Source organism: Aristolochia californica, unplaced genomic scaffold (assembly GCF_029961685.1).
Source record: "Aristolochia californica isolate CCGP_79_NKW_82.1479 unplaced genomic scaffold, dmAriCali1.0.hap1 SCAF_2, whole genome shotgun sequence".
Lineage (NCBI taxonomy): Eukaryota > Viridiplantae > Streptophyta > Magnoliopsida > Piperales > Aristolochiaceae > Aristolochia > Aristolochia californica.
In genome coordinates, this window is record NW_027181881.1 from 823,025 (window position 1) to 840,918 (window position 17,894).

The window sequence follows — 17,894 nt, forward strand, 5'->3', positions numbered from 1 at the left end:
TGCATTGAGAATGTTAGCTCCTGAAATTTTCTCTGTTCTGTCCGGGATTTTCTTAAAATCTTCAACGGGATTCCAATATATCTTCCTTGTCGAAAAAATCAGAATGACAAACCATTTATTACATTGGAAGATAGACCCCAGTGACCATCAATCAATTTATAGTTTCTAATATGCAAAATGAAGCTTGAAAGTGAGAATAATCTTATTTTGAGGGTTTTTTTGGATGGAATTGATTCCAGAGTTGTCTCGATCCCTCAAGACATCTTTCTTTGAACTGACAACACAAAACCAGTATTTTACCTCAAAAGTGGCCGAGTCGGCGCTTCAAAATTGGAAAGAACAATCAATAAATAAATAAATAAACCTCGGCATTCCAGAGTTGTCTCTATCCCTCATTCCTTTCACCTTAGGTGCCTCTTTTGATGATAAAATAAATGGCCATATAAGGAGCGACCACCTTTCTCTGTTCACGCATTGCTTCTTCAAGCTACAGCAAACAAACAAAATCTCTAGACAACATTGGATCAACTTGATTTGCCCTTGTTGCTTTTTTTGCGCTGTGATTTCTTTAACTTCGACCCTTTGACAGAAAGGGCACCTGAAGCACTCTTTCCTTCAAACTTCTTTGCTAATTTGACCACACTTGCCATACCTCTTCTCGCGGTCACCTTGTGTTCCTCTCTTCGACTTAACATCTTGAGATCAAGTGGCCAGTAAGCATAAGGCTCAAGCTTGCCTTTCTTCTTGACATCCCCACGTGCTTTTTTAGTTTTATATTCATTACCTGTGTAGGCCCAACCAGCATCTGATGTTTTCTGCCTCTTCCTTCCTTCCGACAAGGACTTTCTAGTCAAATAACTATAATTACTGGTCTGACTTCTAGTTTCTGTATCATGACCTGAATTGGTGCTCTCTCGCTGCTTAGGTCTAACATCCTCACGAATTACTAAACGCCCATCAGAATCCATCTCCAGATCATTATCCACATCTAGTTTTCGCTTGAGCTGCTCTGATGACCCAAGGGCTGCTCTTGTCTTTTGTCGGTCTAGGAGGTCAAGTGGGTCATTTTCCAATTGATCAGAAAGGTCTTCTGCCAAACTCTTACCTGCTGGACAGGTTCTCATTGACCTACAACAACAGTCACAGTCAAGACTCTTTGATAAGGGAGAGAGAAGAAAATAACATGTAAATGACAACTTCCTTTCCTTCATATAAAGATGTGCATTCAGCCATTTCATGGTCAATGTATTCGTTAGTAAGAAAAAGCTACTGACCTCAATGGAGAACCTTTTGAGGTGATCCTGGATACAGGCCTGCTCCTTGTATCAAAAAATGAACTTGATTCCATGAGCTCAGCATCACTACTGTCTGCTTCTTCATCCCCGACATCAGAAAATATATTTGTGTGATTCCATCTGCTTAATCTAGATTTTCATGTTGGAAACAAAAGATTGGTAAGACATTTAGTAATTGACCAGACTGTAGAGTAAAAACATTTTCTACCAAATCTGATTAATAGTAAAGAAGGAACTGCACCTTGAAGTAGTTGCTATGGACTGACGGGATTTGGTTTCGGCCTCAGACCTAGTTGACATTTTTCGTTCATTCCGCTCTTTGGTCTGATGATAACAAGAATCAATTAGTTAAGGTTACAATAAAGAAAAAAGCACCAAGCAAGGTAAGCAGGCAAACCTTTCTTATGTTGGTGAGAAGTTTCATATGTTCATCCGGCATTACAGCTTTAACAGCATCAAGACCACATTTCTTTACAAGCATTTCAAGAAGCAGCTTGACCTGATTTGAAAAGACATTGGATGCAGTTGTTTAAAAGTGAAGGACAATTAAACATGAACTATCACAAAGGTTGACAAAGCCATTTAGTTTTTTTTTTTAAAACAGAGCAAAGAAATTGAACAATAATCATGTCCCTATCTTAGTTTTTTGTCAAATGTATTTTGCTATCATGGAATAAAAAATCTCATTTAACCAATGAAAAAGATCAGGATTCCACATTCACTATTTCAACTTCCAAAGAATATTAGGAAACTAAATGGGAACCTGAAACAAATTAGTGACGACTCTGATCTTTTTCATTTGTGAGCTAGTGGAAGATCAAAAAAATATTAAAAAACAAGATAAAACTATTTTAAAACATAATACAAAATAGACCTTGGCTTTAAAGTGATTTTTGCTGTTGTCCTGCCATTTCAGCAATCCTTCAACCATGCTTTTCAAGTGTGCCTGCAATCCCTCAGCTTGTGATTTGGCCACAACTACCTTCAGTAGACCTAAATTAGCCTGCATATTTAAACATAAGATAAAACTCCGGCCATTTAACATTTACATTTACATTTTAAAAATAAAAAGAAAAGACAAGGAAAAGATGAAAGGAAAGTAAACAGCTGTTCTTGATATTTGATAGTGAAAAATACTGAAAGCACGCGAACACAGGAAAAGGGGAGGAATCCGACTTAATCACTGCAATAAGACTCCATAAACTTGCAAAACTGCCAGTTTACCAGGATCTAGAGACCCAGTGCAAGAGAGAGAGAGAGAGAGAGAGACCTTAATTATTTCTCTATTCTTTCTCTGCAATAGCAGGTATGCAGATGGAAGTAAATTGTATGCAGCACTAATGAGATCAGAAAACTCATATGCCAAGCGAGCTAGGCCTTTTACTGCTGCACTAATCATGTGTGGGGTTTCACCAGCTAGGCCTCCAGCTACCTACAACATGAACACATAAAATTTATCAGCCGTCTGAAACTAAAAGGTGGCAATTGTGCAGTTTGTAAAAGTGAATCTACTATACCCATTACCATGTTAAAGAAATGTTGCAAGTTTTCCTTCTTTCCACCCTGATCTTCATCTCCACATGCATGACCAATTTTCACCAGCAAGTCATAAGCCCTATTTCTTGTTTTCTTGTTGGCCTGAAGTCATCAAGAGAGTTGAATTAGCACAATCTTTGGAAGCTGAAAGTGTTGAATCTTAGGATCCATTTATATAGCTTTTGAAAACTTTTTGAGTAAGAGAAAGGTGAGAAAAAGAGAGAGTTGTGGACGAAGAAAGGTGAGAAGAAAGGTGGACAGTTGAGAGGAGAGGGTGAAAAGAGATTAGAGTTTTGAAGTGAAAACCTAATTCCCCTCTCCTCGCTTTACATTATAACTTCAAGGTGCATAACTACATAAATACCCCTTCTTACAAGAGCTGGAATAAGGATTGAATCATAAAGTAAATTACAATGGTGCCACTATTCTCTCTTGTCTTCCAACAGAAAGTATGTGGGATACCAAATGCTCCCTGAAATTTTCTGTTGCAATGTTGCACTGATAACAGATATGAGAAACTCAGGCAAATGAAAGCATGGTGACAAGTAAAGGTTAAAGGTGCAAACCCAACTACAACATGATTCTGAAGCATAAACTAACCAAAGGGTATCACTAATATACATGATACAGAAAAAATTGAACAATTAATTTTAGCTAGCAACTGGAGCTCAAATACATCTACCAAAAAGTCTAGGAGTGGATGCTAAATACCTCCTTCAAAGCGAGTATTATTTCTGTAAGAAATGAACTGATAATGTCATGTTTCCTTTGTTCTGATGGATCCTGCAACCACAGACCAGAAATTTCGCTTTGAATGATCAAACCAAATGGCAAAAGCCCGTTTTCCAATATAACCATTATTTTATTGCTATGCGCATGGAGAAGACTCAAAACAGGACAAAGGTAGTTTACAGCAACATTACTAACCCTCACAACATAAGCAATTAAGAAGAACAAGCTGTCCAGCCTGTGACGCTTGGCTGAAAAGTGGCAAAAGGGCATCACTTCAATCATCAGCTTAAGTAATTTATCCTGTTTACTTCTTACAAATTCCATGCGTTCCTGACCATGCGTTTAGCCAAAGGTTAGTCACAAAAAACATTTCTTGAAAGAGGAACAAGCTACCTTTATGACAAATCATGATATACCTTAAGGATGATAGAGAGAATTTTATAAGCCTTTTTCTGGACAAAACCTTCTTCATCCTGCAGTTCAGAATATCATAGGATTAAGTAACCAGGACCAAACCATCAAACAGGCTAATGAGAAATAAATCTCCGAAAACAAATAACCAGTGAAACACCATAGAGTCATCAGCAAACCTGTAATACTGGCTCTATTGCAACAAATATTAAGTCAACTTCCTGAGCTCCGAGCCCTGGCAGGAGTGATATTGCCAAGTCCAATAGTTTGATCCTGAAATCACAAAAAACAAAAAAAGTTTGGCCTCCTTGCTCCAAAATGGACAGAAAAAGTTTTGTTTCAAGCACTGTCGCAGTGCAGCCCATCACAATGGGGTGCTAATCTATAAACTTCAATGTCATAGATAGTGCTGAAATTTTAACTGGATTAGTGCAGCTAATAGTACCACTACAACACATTGCATCAATTGAATTTCTGTTATTATCAAATTGATTTTACCTAGAATAGAAAATAATGCAATGAGCAAAACATCTCGTTCCACAACATCTTCTGCAAGGTATCAGGTTATATGATCAGCAATTTACAGCTCCATTATTAATTGTGGAACATTCTTCCACTGTTATATCTTGGCTTTCAGGATCGTTCTATTTTTAAATAACAAGCTTTCAGGATCTTCAATCCCTGCTCGGTGCCATAGGCATTGTTATGATGAAGTTGTTCATCTATTACAAGGTTTTCAAGTTACTTGGAATCATGTCTTGTATATCAGCTAATCATCTAGCTCATGGTCCAGCAAAGTCTGGTGTATCCAGGAAATTTGTTGCCAAATGAGGACTCTATCCCCCCCCCCCCAAGGCCTTGCCTCTTTTGTATTCTGCCTATATTAATGAAGTTTAACCATTTTTAAGAAAAAAAAAATACAGCAGTGAACAACAAAGCCAGATCCTTTTCACAATTTGTGACTCCTGTGGCATAAGAAAGTGTGTTCTCCACCATTTAAATAGGTACATATATTTCGTAGTTCAATGTGGCATTATACTGTATACCTAATACACTTCTATTCTCAATATTTTAGCTATCTATATATAGTAGTCGGTGTCTCGGTTTTCCTAGACGTCCGCCCAGTCAAAATCCAAGTCTTGGGTATAATTTTACATAACATTACTTTTATACAAGGGGAGACACCCCTATGGACTCCTACTACTTCCATTTGCCATTAAAAAATAATGATGAGAATAATTAGAAATCAAGTAAACTATATTAAATCCTTTTATTCTTCAAATGAAAATATTAAACCCCTTCATTAGAAGTAAAGAGCCCGAAAAAGGAAATGCCTAGGGGGTTGTTTCCCCCCTTGGCCGAGCAAAGAACCACAATAGAGTACCCTTTCACAACAAGAAGAGCCTGAAATCTGTCCAAAGACCTTGAAGAAGGGTTATTAACTTTGCCACCAGCTTCAAACTGACCAAAGGACACAGAGTATACAAAAAACTTCACCTGATGGGTCTTTTATGACTCCTACCTCACCAGCCAGGCCAGGATTGCTCATTGAACTGCAATCAAAATTAACCCTCCAGAGGAGGAGATCACAAAACAAGATTAGGAATAGTGTAATCAGCTGAGCTGATGAAGTCCTTCCAATTTCTCATTAACCAAACAAGGAAGATCGAAAGTCCCTTACAACTTGCCTGACCAGAATAACACGATGGATTATTACTTCAATGATACACCCCATGGATTTTGTTTTCCTTCAAAAGTCCATAGGTTTCATATGATGGTGGCAATTAACATCCAGAAATATTTTCTAACTGAACTCCTTGGTGCTGAAATTGTTTAGTCAAGGGGGGCAGGCAAGGAGTAGAGGAAACATGATTGCAGAGTGGGACCCCACCAAGGTGTTGGAATTTTTTCCCTGTGCGAATCCAAGTAGTAACTTGTCCAATGATGCCACTAGAAACGTCTTTAGCATTGGAGTATTTGCAGTTGAAACTGCCATTGTTTCTTTCTCTCCAAAGACCCCAAGGGACATGAGCAAGGCAAGCCGAGAGGAGGAGCTTGCCCAACCGGCAAAGGGGGATTTGAGCAACAACTTGCATAGGGCGAAGAGATCGCTAGGAAGGCAGACTTGAATCCTCATGTCAATCAGCCGAGTGTAAAAATCTCCAAGCATAGGGGCAGTGGAGCAAGAGGTGGGAGATAATCCCATCATCAGCAAAGAGGGCATTGAATGGAGGGGCCCAAGTTACCTCTTCTTTGTAGATTGTCCATCGTCAAAATTTTATTGTGAAGAGTACTTCAAATAAAAAATTTGACCTTGTGTGGGGGCAGAGAGGCGCCAAGTGATGGCAGCATGATGAGTCACATGATCAATGGTCTGTCCAAAATTTGATGATAGGCCATGGCAGTTGAGAATGAGCCACCATTAGTAGGTCTCCAGATCCGCTTGTCCTTGAGATTGCTTTTGATTTCTATTGGATTAGGAACATCTAGGAGACTGCAAACATCTTGGGCCTCCAAATCATTTAGGCTATGTCAAAAGTGGAGGTTCTAGCAACCATCCGGATCCCAAGAGTCAGTCGTAGAAATAGAGGGGCAACGACTGAGACCATGTAAGGCAAGGTAATAGGCAATGAGTGGTCCCAAACCATTCCATGAATCATTCCAAAATTCTGTTCGATTCCCATTGCCAACATAGAGTCTAATAGCTGTAGCAAAAGTTGGGAGCAGAAGGAAGAAGGATCACCACAAAGGTGAGAGCTTGTGATGCAAGCAACTAGAAAACCACCAAGTTAGATCTTGACAGAGCCTAGAAGCAATTATTGGTCACCAAATGGTTGTCGGAGATGTATTGATTTTTCATAGCCACCAAAGAAGAAGAGCAGTATACATGTCTTTGGTGAGTCTGATCCCCAAACCACTAAGGCCCTTTGCTAACAAATGTCCTTCCAGCTCATAAGATGGTACTTAAAACTATCATATGCCCCCCACCAAAGGAAGCACTTCTTGATACTATCAATTTGATTGCAGATGGAGGTTGGGCAAGGGAGGAAAGATAGGAAGTGAATAGGAAGTCCAGCAATGCAAGAGTTCATGAGAGCCCGTTAGGCTCTTCAAGTGATATCCGCCTTGTTTCCTCTGCTCCATTAGGCTTTTGGGACACTAGTGTGGTTGAGTTGAGAGCCCGTTGGAGGGCATTAGACTCTGTGTGATGTTTTTCTAGCCCCTTAGTCATGGTCAGGCAAGTTTCTTATTGTATATTAGATGAAATTGAAGATTTATGTAAAAATCTGGTATTACATGGCAGCATGTTAGTATTTTTGACACCTTGGCAGCACTTCATTATAGGAAGAGAGAGAGAGAGAGAGAGAGAGAGAGAGACTAGACAAGGACTAGACAAGGCTACCATTTTTTAAAAAGAGAGACTCTTTCCGATACTCTGGCCACCGTTTTTTTTTCTTTTTAATTAGAAAAGGACTAGCCAAGGTCCCTGGCCAGCCTACGCATGTACTGTTGAGGCGTGGTATATGCATGTGTTAGATATTTAAAACGTCCCTAGTCTTCCCACATAAATGGCTAACTAAGAGGCATTAGCAACTAGAGACAGCTTAAAGATGAAATTAAATCAAGAGAAAATTTTCCATATAACTCCAAGTGAAGCAGACATCATAATGGATTTCAAAGTTCATGCCATTATCAGAGACAAATGCAAGGCCCCTTCAACCACCAGCAAATAGAATTTTTTATGGCAACTTTCATGTAATCAAAGGTCCAAAGTGGTTATAGAGCAAGTAGAAGCTTTATCTATGCTTTACCACTAGGACTTGTAGTTTCTATGAACACAACAAGCAAGCTCTTCAAGGATTCAAGCAGTTTAAAGGTTACTTTTCCACCAGATCGTTGTAAATGGCAATTCGTTCCATTTTACAAGTTCGATCAAATGAAGTGTTTCATCTACATCTTATCAGATTCGAAATATCTGTAAAGGCATTTCCTTTTTAGGCACTTATATTACAGATTGACTTTTCATGGTGGACTTCCTCTCTAAAGGAGTCCTCCGGCAAAACCTAGTTTCCAGGAACCATACTTTTATCATCTTTAGTGAGAAGGGATGGTCTTGTGCCACCAACTTTCTTTCATTGAGTCTCTTCATTTTTCTAATAAAATCCAACTGGTATTCACAAAAAATAAGGACAATCGGCAGCTAATAATCTTCTGACGCAATATGATCCAATACCTACCTCATTATTGATGGTGAACCATCACTAACTGAATCATCAATCTGCATTGAGTTCGATAGTTTAGGTTGCTCCCTAACAGCCTTAGTGACCTTCAAAAGCTCCTGCATGGTATTTCTGAAGAATCTCTTCACAAACTTTTTTTCTGCTACTGAAGCAAATTCACAGATTGTAGCCTGGAAATCATGAAAAAAGGAAAAGGTAATCCATCCAAACCATCTCAGCATTCACACAACATGGATATCAAAATAACCAATAATGGCCCAAAAATCATTGAAGCAGATTAGGTAATTCGCCATTTTTTTTTTACTTTTTTTTTTTTTTTGAGAAAAAGTGAGAGTTATTAAAGGTTAACAGGTAATTCAAGAAATCTAACTGATGCTTTCTAACGATAGCACCCAAGAAGTGCTATTCAAGAGAACCCGGGTACGTCAAGGTATTGTAGCATTTTACAGGGCTCACCCACTGCTGCTATTTTCTCTACTTTTTCTTTCCTGTCAATATCTTCTAATGATTTACTTCCTTGAGTCTTTCCAATAACTATACAATGCTAGTTGGCCTCTTACAGTTGTTGAGATGCATACCTATATAACACCTTTCACAAACCTTATCTGTGGCATTTTTTCCTTGGTTAGTACACAAAAACAAATTAATCGGAGAATCTCATACCAAGTATATGAAACGTATGTCACAGTTTTAACTCCATTCGAAGAAGCAGACAAGCATCCACACAGTCCCGGGAGAAAACATAAAGAGAAAAACAAAATAAACAAGCTGTTATCTAAGATGCTTCTACCCAACAAGCAGCCCAAGCTGTTGCCTGGTTGACTTGGCAAAGACAAGATAGCCAAAGTAAGAATTTAAATAATAACTTTTTCAAAGAAACCATCTATGATGGAATAGAGAAACAAGTAAGAAATCGTGACAAGCAACTCAAAAGCAGAAATTGTACCTGCAAACATCCGCCACTGTCCGTTGAAGATTTTAAGAAAATCCCGGACAGAACAGAGAAAATTTCAGGAGCTAACATTCTCAATGCATTTAAATTCTCAGCAGCAACCTGCTTTGTGTAAAGATTCCTAGCTTTCTGTTCATGGATGCTTGCTTCATCATCAGTTGGTTCAACATTTTCTTCAATCACTCTCTTGTTCTGTTGAATCAAAATCTAAAAACCACCATCAGACAAAAGTGAGTTCAACATGTCATTGAAAAAGGATAAGATGGGAAAAGAGAAAGGAACCAATACAGGGAACTAAATAATTAGCATACTATACAGGTTGTTGGGACATGAAACAATTTTGTTTTATAACACAGCATAGTTCTTTTTCCTGCCCCAGTACATATTGAAGAGAAAAAAAAGAGAGAATTTGAATCACTCAACCAACCTGTAGACCAGAACAAATTAGTCCATGCAAATCAGGCCCATCACGAAGAGCAGAGCACAATGCCTTTGTAAGACCACCAAAGCTTCTGGCAGTGTCAACAGGGTAGTTGCAAAACGCAGGAAACAAGGACCATAAAGAGTATACAAATCCATCCACAGTCCTTGACGACACTATCCGTCCCTCTCTCTCAAGCTGTTAAGAATCAGGGCATGCATAGAAGAATATGATGACCGGAAATCAGCATTAGAATCAAATAGGTTCTTCTAGAAAAGATTTTACCTCTTTAGACTTTTGTTCCAAAATTTCAATCAAGCCCAGAATAGTCTGTGCAAAGAAGCTTAAATGTGCTCCAACAATGTATTGCTTCAGAACAGGTAGCAACCAGACATTAGCATCAGATAAGTCATCTACATCCAAGTTGAGTGGCAGAAGGCTTAAAAAATTTTTAGGTCCCATGGCACCTACTGCAGACCCAACGCATTCAAGCAGCTGAAGATTATCAAAAGCGTATCCAGAAAAGTAAATTAACATCAGAACCAAGAATATCTATTACTTTGAAAGAAAAAAAATTGAAAGGACTTGTGAAAGAATTTCATAAAAGCCTATTATCAAAGTATAATGTTTCTATCACTAAATGACATACTTGTTTCCTATAAATGAGGTTCTCATCTGAAAGTTTCTGCATATCTGCAAGGCTCTGAATACTCCCCCTCATTAGATGCATAGAGGATTCTCCTGTAGATTAAGAAAAAAAATCATCATACATCCAAAAATCTTCCTTTGTTTCTGAACAATGACAATGCTCATTATTCTAGAACAGGCTAGCGGTTCAGACTATCACTCATAAAGGAAGAAAATAGAAATTATACAGCTAAGAAGAACAAACTTCATATGCCAAACAAAATCAGTTTACCCATAAATAAGATAAATTTAAAGGACAACAAATCCAAAATCAACGAACGTGTAGGAAAACTCCAACCAAACATGCCCTTGTTCAAAATGATGGAAAAGAATTCATATTCAACTCCTAAACTATTTCAGAAGTAGCTTGAAACTGTTTCAAACAACAAGCCACGATTCGGAATACTAAGGAATGGCAGGACCAGTGACTCATCCTACAAGCTGCAAATACTCTTTGGCTATTTATATGCAAATGCTACAAATTATGGCAAAAAACAGATATTTTGCTACTTTTTGACATTGTGTTTTGTAAAACCATTTCATTCAAAAAAGAAAATTCTGAGAAAATATAAAAAAGATAAAGAAACTCACTATCATTTTTTAGTCTCTTATAACAAACTCTTACCGAGTACAAGCGTAAAAGAACAAACCACTTCCTCAGATAGGAAGAATTTTAAAAAGATAAAAAAAAAGAAACATAAAAGTTCATGGTCTATCTTCTCCATATTTTCTTCTTAATATTTCTTCATTGTTCTTTAATTCCACCTCGACTCTTTATATACAAGAAGCAGAATCTTTACAAATCCTCTTGTCAAGATCCCTGATATCATGTAATGGAGCAACCAAATGGCTACTTTGACGTTGTTATTTCTTTACCTCTGTCTTTATGGTTTTTGACAAATTTTCATTTTCAACCTCAACAGATTGCCATTAAAAAAAAACACTTTAGTCCATTATGGTGAATATTAAATCTATTAAACTATGTAGAATAGCATTCAAGTTGTCAAATATTGTGCTTGTCAATTCTGAGATCATTAGATCTCAGTGTGGTTACACTACCACTTGATTGATTAACACTACAAAGCATCATAAATTCTCTTATGAGGTAGTCCTATCAACAGGTTGCACATCAAGAGCATGACTGGGGGAAAAAAACATGAAAAAATTTCACATTTTTAGTATTTAGATTGCTCGTAGAAATGCCAAGAGATGTTCACAAACATTATGACTCCACACAAAAATAGTCATCATCAAATGCCAGTTTTAAAATCCATGTTTTTTGCAAAGAATATACTTACATGTAAAAACAGTATTCCTTATATCAAAACCACTAGAAAGATAAATATCATGTACAAACAAGAAAGTCGCTTGAGATAAGAAGACATGAGACAAAGACACAAAGGTTTTACCTAATTTCTCAAACATAGCAGAAACCACCTTAAATGACATGTCCCAAACTGCATTATACTGATAACCCAGCAAGCTTTCAATAGTGACACATATTTTTTCAATAGCAGTTGGCCCAGACCTCTCAGGTGGATTGATTTTTAACAGATCCAGACCTTGGTTGATCATGTTTTCATCAATACAAGTGTCTATCAGACCATTCAATGCTTCTGTTGCTGCAAATATGGACTCTTCATGCTCAGATGTCAAAATTTCTGCAACAATATAGATGGAAAAAAGTCAGTTTTTCATGTTCATGTAGGACCAACACATATTATTCTTGCAGACTAGGGTTACAAAAATGTTTTCTTCGTTATAAGCTCCACTATTATCCAATCATATATGTGGCATATGTAGTAATGAACAATGATTGCTACCAGAAGACACCCAACACAGGTGGGATTGGGTCACATACTTTCAATAATTTTTTTTTTGGAAAAATATGTATTTATATTAACAAGAGAAAATAATTACAAAGTAAGAGGGAACAGGTCCCTCACAACAAGAGATTGCAGGAACGCTCCCTATTTGGCTAGCACATCCACAGCTGAATTTACAGATCTCGGAATGTGAGACCAAATACAAGAGAGTAGTGAGGTAATTCATACTTTCAACAATTTAATGCACCTTACCACCCATGGGTTCCGAATGGACACAATGGGTTCACATTGAACCAATTGGAAGGCAAAGTTTGTTGCAATGTTGTCCTGATCATCTCCACTCTGGGTGGCGCTATAAAATTAGAAAGACGAAATTCTCCACTCACCTAGTACATATTTTCCTAAATTAGCATATTGAAGTGGAGCTTTAACTAAGAAGGCCCCACTGATAGGAAGCAAAAGGTTTACTTGTTGAAGAGAAATAAGAATCGAGTTACCTCCAAGAGCCCTGAAAATATTTGGCAACTTTGATGCACATATTTGTCTATTAATGGCATAAACTTTTGAGATACCAACATGAAGTAAGCGTGCTGTAAAAGTCATCTCCTCTGCTGTTCTCTCCTTCATAGTAAGAGATGAGGCTAAAGAGCACAACAAATTCAATAATACCTCAGGAGCGACCTCAGATGATGCATTGGAGCAAAACACTTGAAAAACATTCATAACATGACGGGTGACAATAGGCTGTTGTAGCTCCAAGAGTGTCTTGAAGTATTTAAGAATGTTTGTAGTGAACTTCATTGACATTAAGGGAAGACAATCTTTCATAGCTGCCAAAATATAAAGGACCTCCAAAGCTCCTTTAGATTCCTCTGTTGAAGATGTTCCAGAAGGGTGAGACCCACCCGCAAGTAGAAGAAACCTTTCGAAAAGACTTGTGATGCCTTCGCTTGCTGGTGCTATCAAAGGTGACCCTTGAAAGCTTTTCAGGACATCACAGAGACATGAATGAGATTGTTTCCTTACCTGAAAGCATGTGGAAAAATTTTCGATTAATAAACTCTCAGAAAATCGTGAACCAAAAGAGTGACTAACGGCTTGAAATCACATATATTACAATCAACAATTGAAGTAACAAAATACAGGATAGTAGAAAATGTCGAAGACAGAAAAGGAAAACCTAACCTGATTAGAAAAGCAAAAAATTTAACGAAATAGATTCAACTACTTTTATATCTATAAAATATATACAAGTTCCTTTTGGGAAAAAATAATGCATAATACATACATACAAGTGCTCAATAAATCATAGCAGATTCAAGTTTTAACAAAAGCATATCAATTTAACCAGAACAGCCAATTGGCTTCACACAAAGTTACAGCATTCTCATCACATATCCGTCTCCATTTTCACAACAGACATCAAGATAGGCACGTATATGCATCAAAGATGAATTATCTTTAGAAATACCTTTGGGCGATGATCTGTGAGGAAACGGAGAATAATTCCATACAAGGGAGCAATGTTCAACCAACTCTTCTTATCACCAACCATAATTAAATGCGAAATACATTTCAGTCCGGCGTTAATGGCACCAGGGGAAACCGAGCTAAATCCGAGAATCCTTCCCACCGTCTCCGAGATTAAGCTTCCCTTCACTCTCAAAACTGAAACAGAAATCCTTAGTGCAGCCAAAGACAACACTGTCATTAAAGCAGCAATTACAGGGTCGGACCCAGAAGAATCGGAAGACAAACGAGACAAGGAAGAAATCGTGGCTGCGAAGTAAGAAATTGGAGTCAAAGGGAGATTGTGATCTTTCAGCTCTTGAGACATGGCGCCTATGACAGCACAAAGATGTTCATGATCGTCCCGGTTGGAATTCCTGTACCGAGCAAGCACCAAATCGCAAAAATCTTCAGATTCTTCCATTGAGAGAGAAATCCCGTCCGTTTGTGACGTTTCCATGGGCAGAACACGACCAGCGAGCTGCGAGTTCTTTTATCTGCTTGATGTGGCCGCTGAAAGCCGGGCATAAGTTCGCGCCAGAGGAATGAGAGTAACGAATAAGAGTAGGGCAAGGAATAATTTCCCGAGTGATGCCGGCTTCCAAACAACACGGGGCAACAGAAAACCAGGGTCCAATTTGACTCGGTCCGAGTTAAATCGGTAAAAAACTGGTACGACTCGACAACAGCGAAACGGGCGAGTTGGGATGGGTTGACTCGGTTGAGTATGATCTCGGCAGAACGCGTTGGATTAAACCAACAGCACCTAACTTGGCGTTTTAATTCAGGTAGTCATCGTCTTCCCCTCGCCTCTCACTTCCGAACAGAGCGAGACAACAGCAACCTTCCTGGACGACAAGGTGATACGATTCTAGCGAAGGAGACAGCAGTGCGGTTTCGGTGTCTTCGTCCTCCCGAAGCGGCAATCCAGAAATAAATAAGCTGAGAAAGACCGGGGCGGCGCGGTTGTCAGTGGGGCTAACGGCAGCGACAAGGGGCAACGGTGAATGGAAAATTTATGAGAGAGGGAAGCGAAGGGGATAAAGGCAAAAACGAAGGGCAAAAAAAGCCCTAAAATCGCTCGACCGAACAGACTGACGAGGAAGCAATAGAGAGCGGCAAAGAGCCTGCTATACTGTATTTGCCTTTTCGATTTGAATTTCTATTGAATTAGGAGACTAACTTCATACAAAGATTTCTACGAATGTCAATAATCTATTTTGAGGTAGTTATACAATCTTTTTACAATTATACTACCTCATGTTTTTTTAAAATATTTTTCTAATTATAAATTTTTATTAAAAAATAATATAATTTTCTAAGTAAGATTTTGTTGCGAAAACCGTATAAAAATTTTTTTGAATAAATATTTGACAGTTGATACTAAAATATTTTTAGTATGATACAATTTTCATAGCAATTTTGTGTTTAATATTTTATTTGAAAAAAAATTTATATATAAGTATAGTAATATATAGATTAATTATTTATTTTTATTTATTTCCCTATAAGAGTCAATAAGAGGTCCATTTAACTTTCCTAAAAAAATTTAAAATATTTCTTGTAATTTTCTAGTAAGTCACAAATAGTAATAAGATTTTATTTAACGTTTTTTTTTTAAATATGTATCTTAGGAAAAATATTTATAGTTTTTCTAATTTTCAACCATGGGCACTAAGGAAGCCATAGTAAATTTATGGCTAAATTCAAAAATTACAAAACGAGCTAGACAACATTTGGGGTAAAAAATATTAATATTAGTGCGTTCTAATCTATTATTGAGATTCAATCCCAAACCTCCTCTATCATTTTTTTATAAAATATATGTATAATTTTATATATAATTTATTTGACATATATTTTATGTAGAGTATTAAATGTAGGTTAAGCTCGAACTCAGCTAGAGCTCGAGCTTGAACTTGGTTACAATTATTAGGCTCGAGCTCGATTACAATTTTAGGCTTAAAGCTAGGGTTAGCTCGAGTTTGAGTTTGAAATATTTAAATAAGCTCGGCTCGAACATAGGAAGGTTTGGCCTTAGCTCAATTTAATGTCACCCTAATGCCCAATTTTATATATAATTTATTTAACATGTATTTTTTGAAAAGTTTTAAATGAATGTTGAAACTCGAGTTCGGGTCGAACTCGGTTAAAATTATTGGGCTCGAGCTCGATAATAATTTGAAGCTCAAGGTTGGACGGAGTTCGAGCTCGAGTTTGAAATATTTAAATCAAGGGAATTTTACCAAAATACCAATTTAAAAAAACTTATTTATGAAAACAACGACGATTTCAACTTATTTGCAAAACTACCAGATTTTGATCGGTCCATTGTACATGTGGACAGTCAAAGGCGACACGTGTCGACACCTCATCAGTGCGTTATGGTAGTTGAACACATGGGCTATCACGTCATTATTTTTACACACGTGTCATCTAACTCATCATTAATTTCCCTCATTGCATCGTCATCTCTCGCCACGTCAGCTCGCTCAACGTAAGCCCTTCGTTATATCTTTTTCGTTCTAATGTTTCTTCCTCGATATTTCTCCTCTCCTCTCCTCTCGCCCTCGCTCCTGCTGCCACCGCTCGGCCACAACCGTTCCCCTGCTGCCGCCACTCGGCCTCGCCCTCGACGCCCCCCTCTCAACCGCTCTCTCTTTGTCTCAACTTCATCTCTCGTTCTTCTTCTCCGTTCCCCTTTGTTCATCCTCTCGCCGCCCTTTCTCTTAAAACCGAAGCCCTACTCACCCTCCAAACCCGAATTTGAATTTCAGAAGCCGATGTAGGAGGGTGATTTTTTAGGGTTTTTGTTAATTGAATCTAATTATTGTATTTAATTATAATGTTGATTTGAATTTAGGTATTTAATTACGATATTGATTTTTTTGTGATTTACTGTTTAATTTCTGATTTTATGTTAATGAAATTTCTACCAAATTAAAATTATTGTAAAGTTTGGTAAGATTTTTAATTAAATAATATATTTTTTAATAATTTTTTATTTTGTAAATAAGGTGATAAAAAGTATACAAATAAATTATATTTTTAAACACTAAAACAACTTTTTTGTATATTTTTTTTTAATTTATAAATATTTTAAATAGGTAATATATGGGTAAGACTTAAGAGTAAATTTTTTCTATTTATAAATATTTTAAATGGGTAATAAATGGGTAAGACTTAAAAGTAATTTTTTTCTATTTATAAATATTTTAAATTTCTAAATATTATTATTTTGTAAATAAGGTGATAAAAAGTATACAAATAAATTGTATTTTGAAACTCTAAAATAACTTTTTTGTACATTTTTTAAAAATTTTAAATATTTAAATCGATAATATATGGGTAAGACTTAAGAGTAAGATTTTTTAAATTTATAAATATTTTAAATCCATAATAAATGGGTAAGGGTTAGTTTTTTCTATTTATAAATATTTAAAATTTGTAAATATTATTATTTTGTAAATAAGGTGATAAAAGTATACAAATAAATTGTATTTTTAAACTCTAAATAATTTTTTTGTATTTTTTTAATTTATAAATATTTTAAATCTAATTAATTTACTTATTTTATTTTATTTTTAAAATATGAAGAAATAAAAAGTGTAACGATTTTTTTAATTAATAAATATTTTAATTGATATTAAATGGTGTTAAATAAGTAAGAGTTAATTTTTTAATTGTTTATTATTTTTTTAATAATTTATTATTTTAGATATAAGGTAATAAAAAGTGTATTTGATTTTTTTAAAATTATTTTTATCATATAATGATGTGGTAAAATACGTGTCTAACTATACTGACGTGGCAGACGATGTGTTAATCTATAGTATTGCATTGATGACGAAGCGATACGTATGTATAGTAGACTGGTCAAAGTTCGATAATTTTGCAAATAAGCTAAGGTCGTCGTTATTTTCATAAATAAATTTTTTTAAACTGGTATTTTAGCAAAAAACCCTTAAATCAAACTCGACCGGAACAAACGTAGGTTCGGGACTGAGCTCGCCTCGATGCCATCCCAGTTTCCGTCCCTTCATCTGATATTGATGGGATCAAAAGAGTGGCTGGATACGAGAGACCTCAAGTATTATGAGAGTAGGCTGAATCTGAACCGGGTCGGATCCTGAGAGTGCATCGGAGGATGAGGTTTCTGAGAGTGAGTCGCTAGTGGCTTCAGATGATGGTCGTTGGATGTCTCTGACCCGGACACAGAAGAGGAAGGAAAGACATGGGAGGAGTTAGAAAGGGAGGCAAGGAATGCTGATCGGGAGACGGCGA

General features: G+C 36.7%; 1 protein-coding gene across 1 annotated transcript; it reads right to left on the reverse strand.

Moving 5' to 3' along the window:
• Positions 1-178: 178 nt before the first annotated feature.
• Positions 179-14,283, reverse strand: LOC137955651 (uncharacterized). The gene is made up of 19 exons (XM_068802686.1): positions 13,573-14,283; positions 12,599-13,127; positions 11,685-11,936; positions 10,238-10,329; positions 9,874-10,083; positions 9,595-9,786; positions 9,162-9,374; positions 8,213-8,385; positions 4,154-4,247; positions 3,980-4,036; positions 3,759-3,893; positions 3,543-3,614; positions 2,820-2,933; positions 2,566-2,727; positions 2,170-2,298; positions 1,693-1,794; positions 1,537-1,619; positions 1,275-1,424; positions 179-1,128 (listed from the first exon to the last, which is right to left on the reverse strand). Exons 1-19 carry the CDS (start codon positions 14,068-14,070, stop codon positions 525-527), a joined length of 3,861 nt encoding a protein of 1,286 aa, XP_068658787.1. The 5' UTR covers positions 14,071-14,283; the 3' UTR covers positions 179-524.
• Between the last annotated feature and the right edge of the window lie 3,611 nt (positions 14,284-17,894).

Coding starts and splice junctions, on each gene's coding strand:
- LOC137955651 (XM_068802686.1), bottom strand. CDS start 14,070: ATGGAAACGTCACAAACGGACGGGATTTCTCTCTCAATGGAAGAATCT. Junction 9,787..9,873: donor TGGAACAAAAGTCTAAAGAG/GTAAAATCTTTT, acceptor GATTCTTAACAG/CTTGAGAGAGAGGGACGGAT. Junction 9,375..9,594: donor TAATTTGTTCTGGTCTACAG/GTTGGTTGAGTG, acceptor GGTGGTTTTTAG/ATTTTGATTCAACAGAACAA.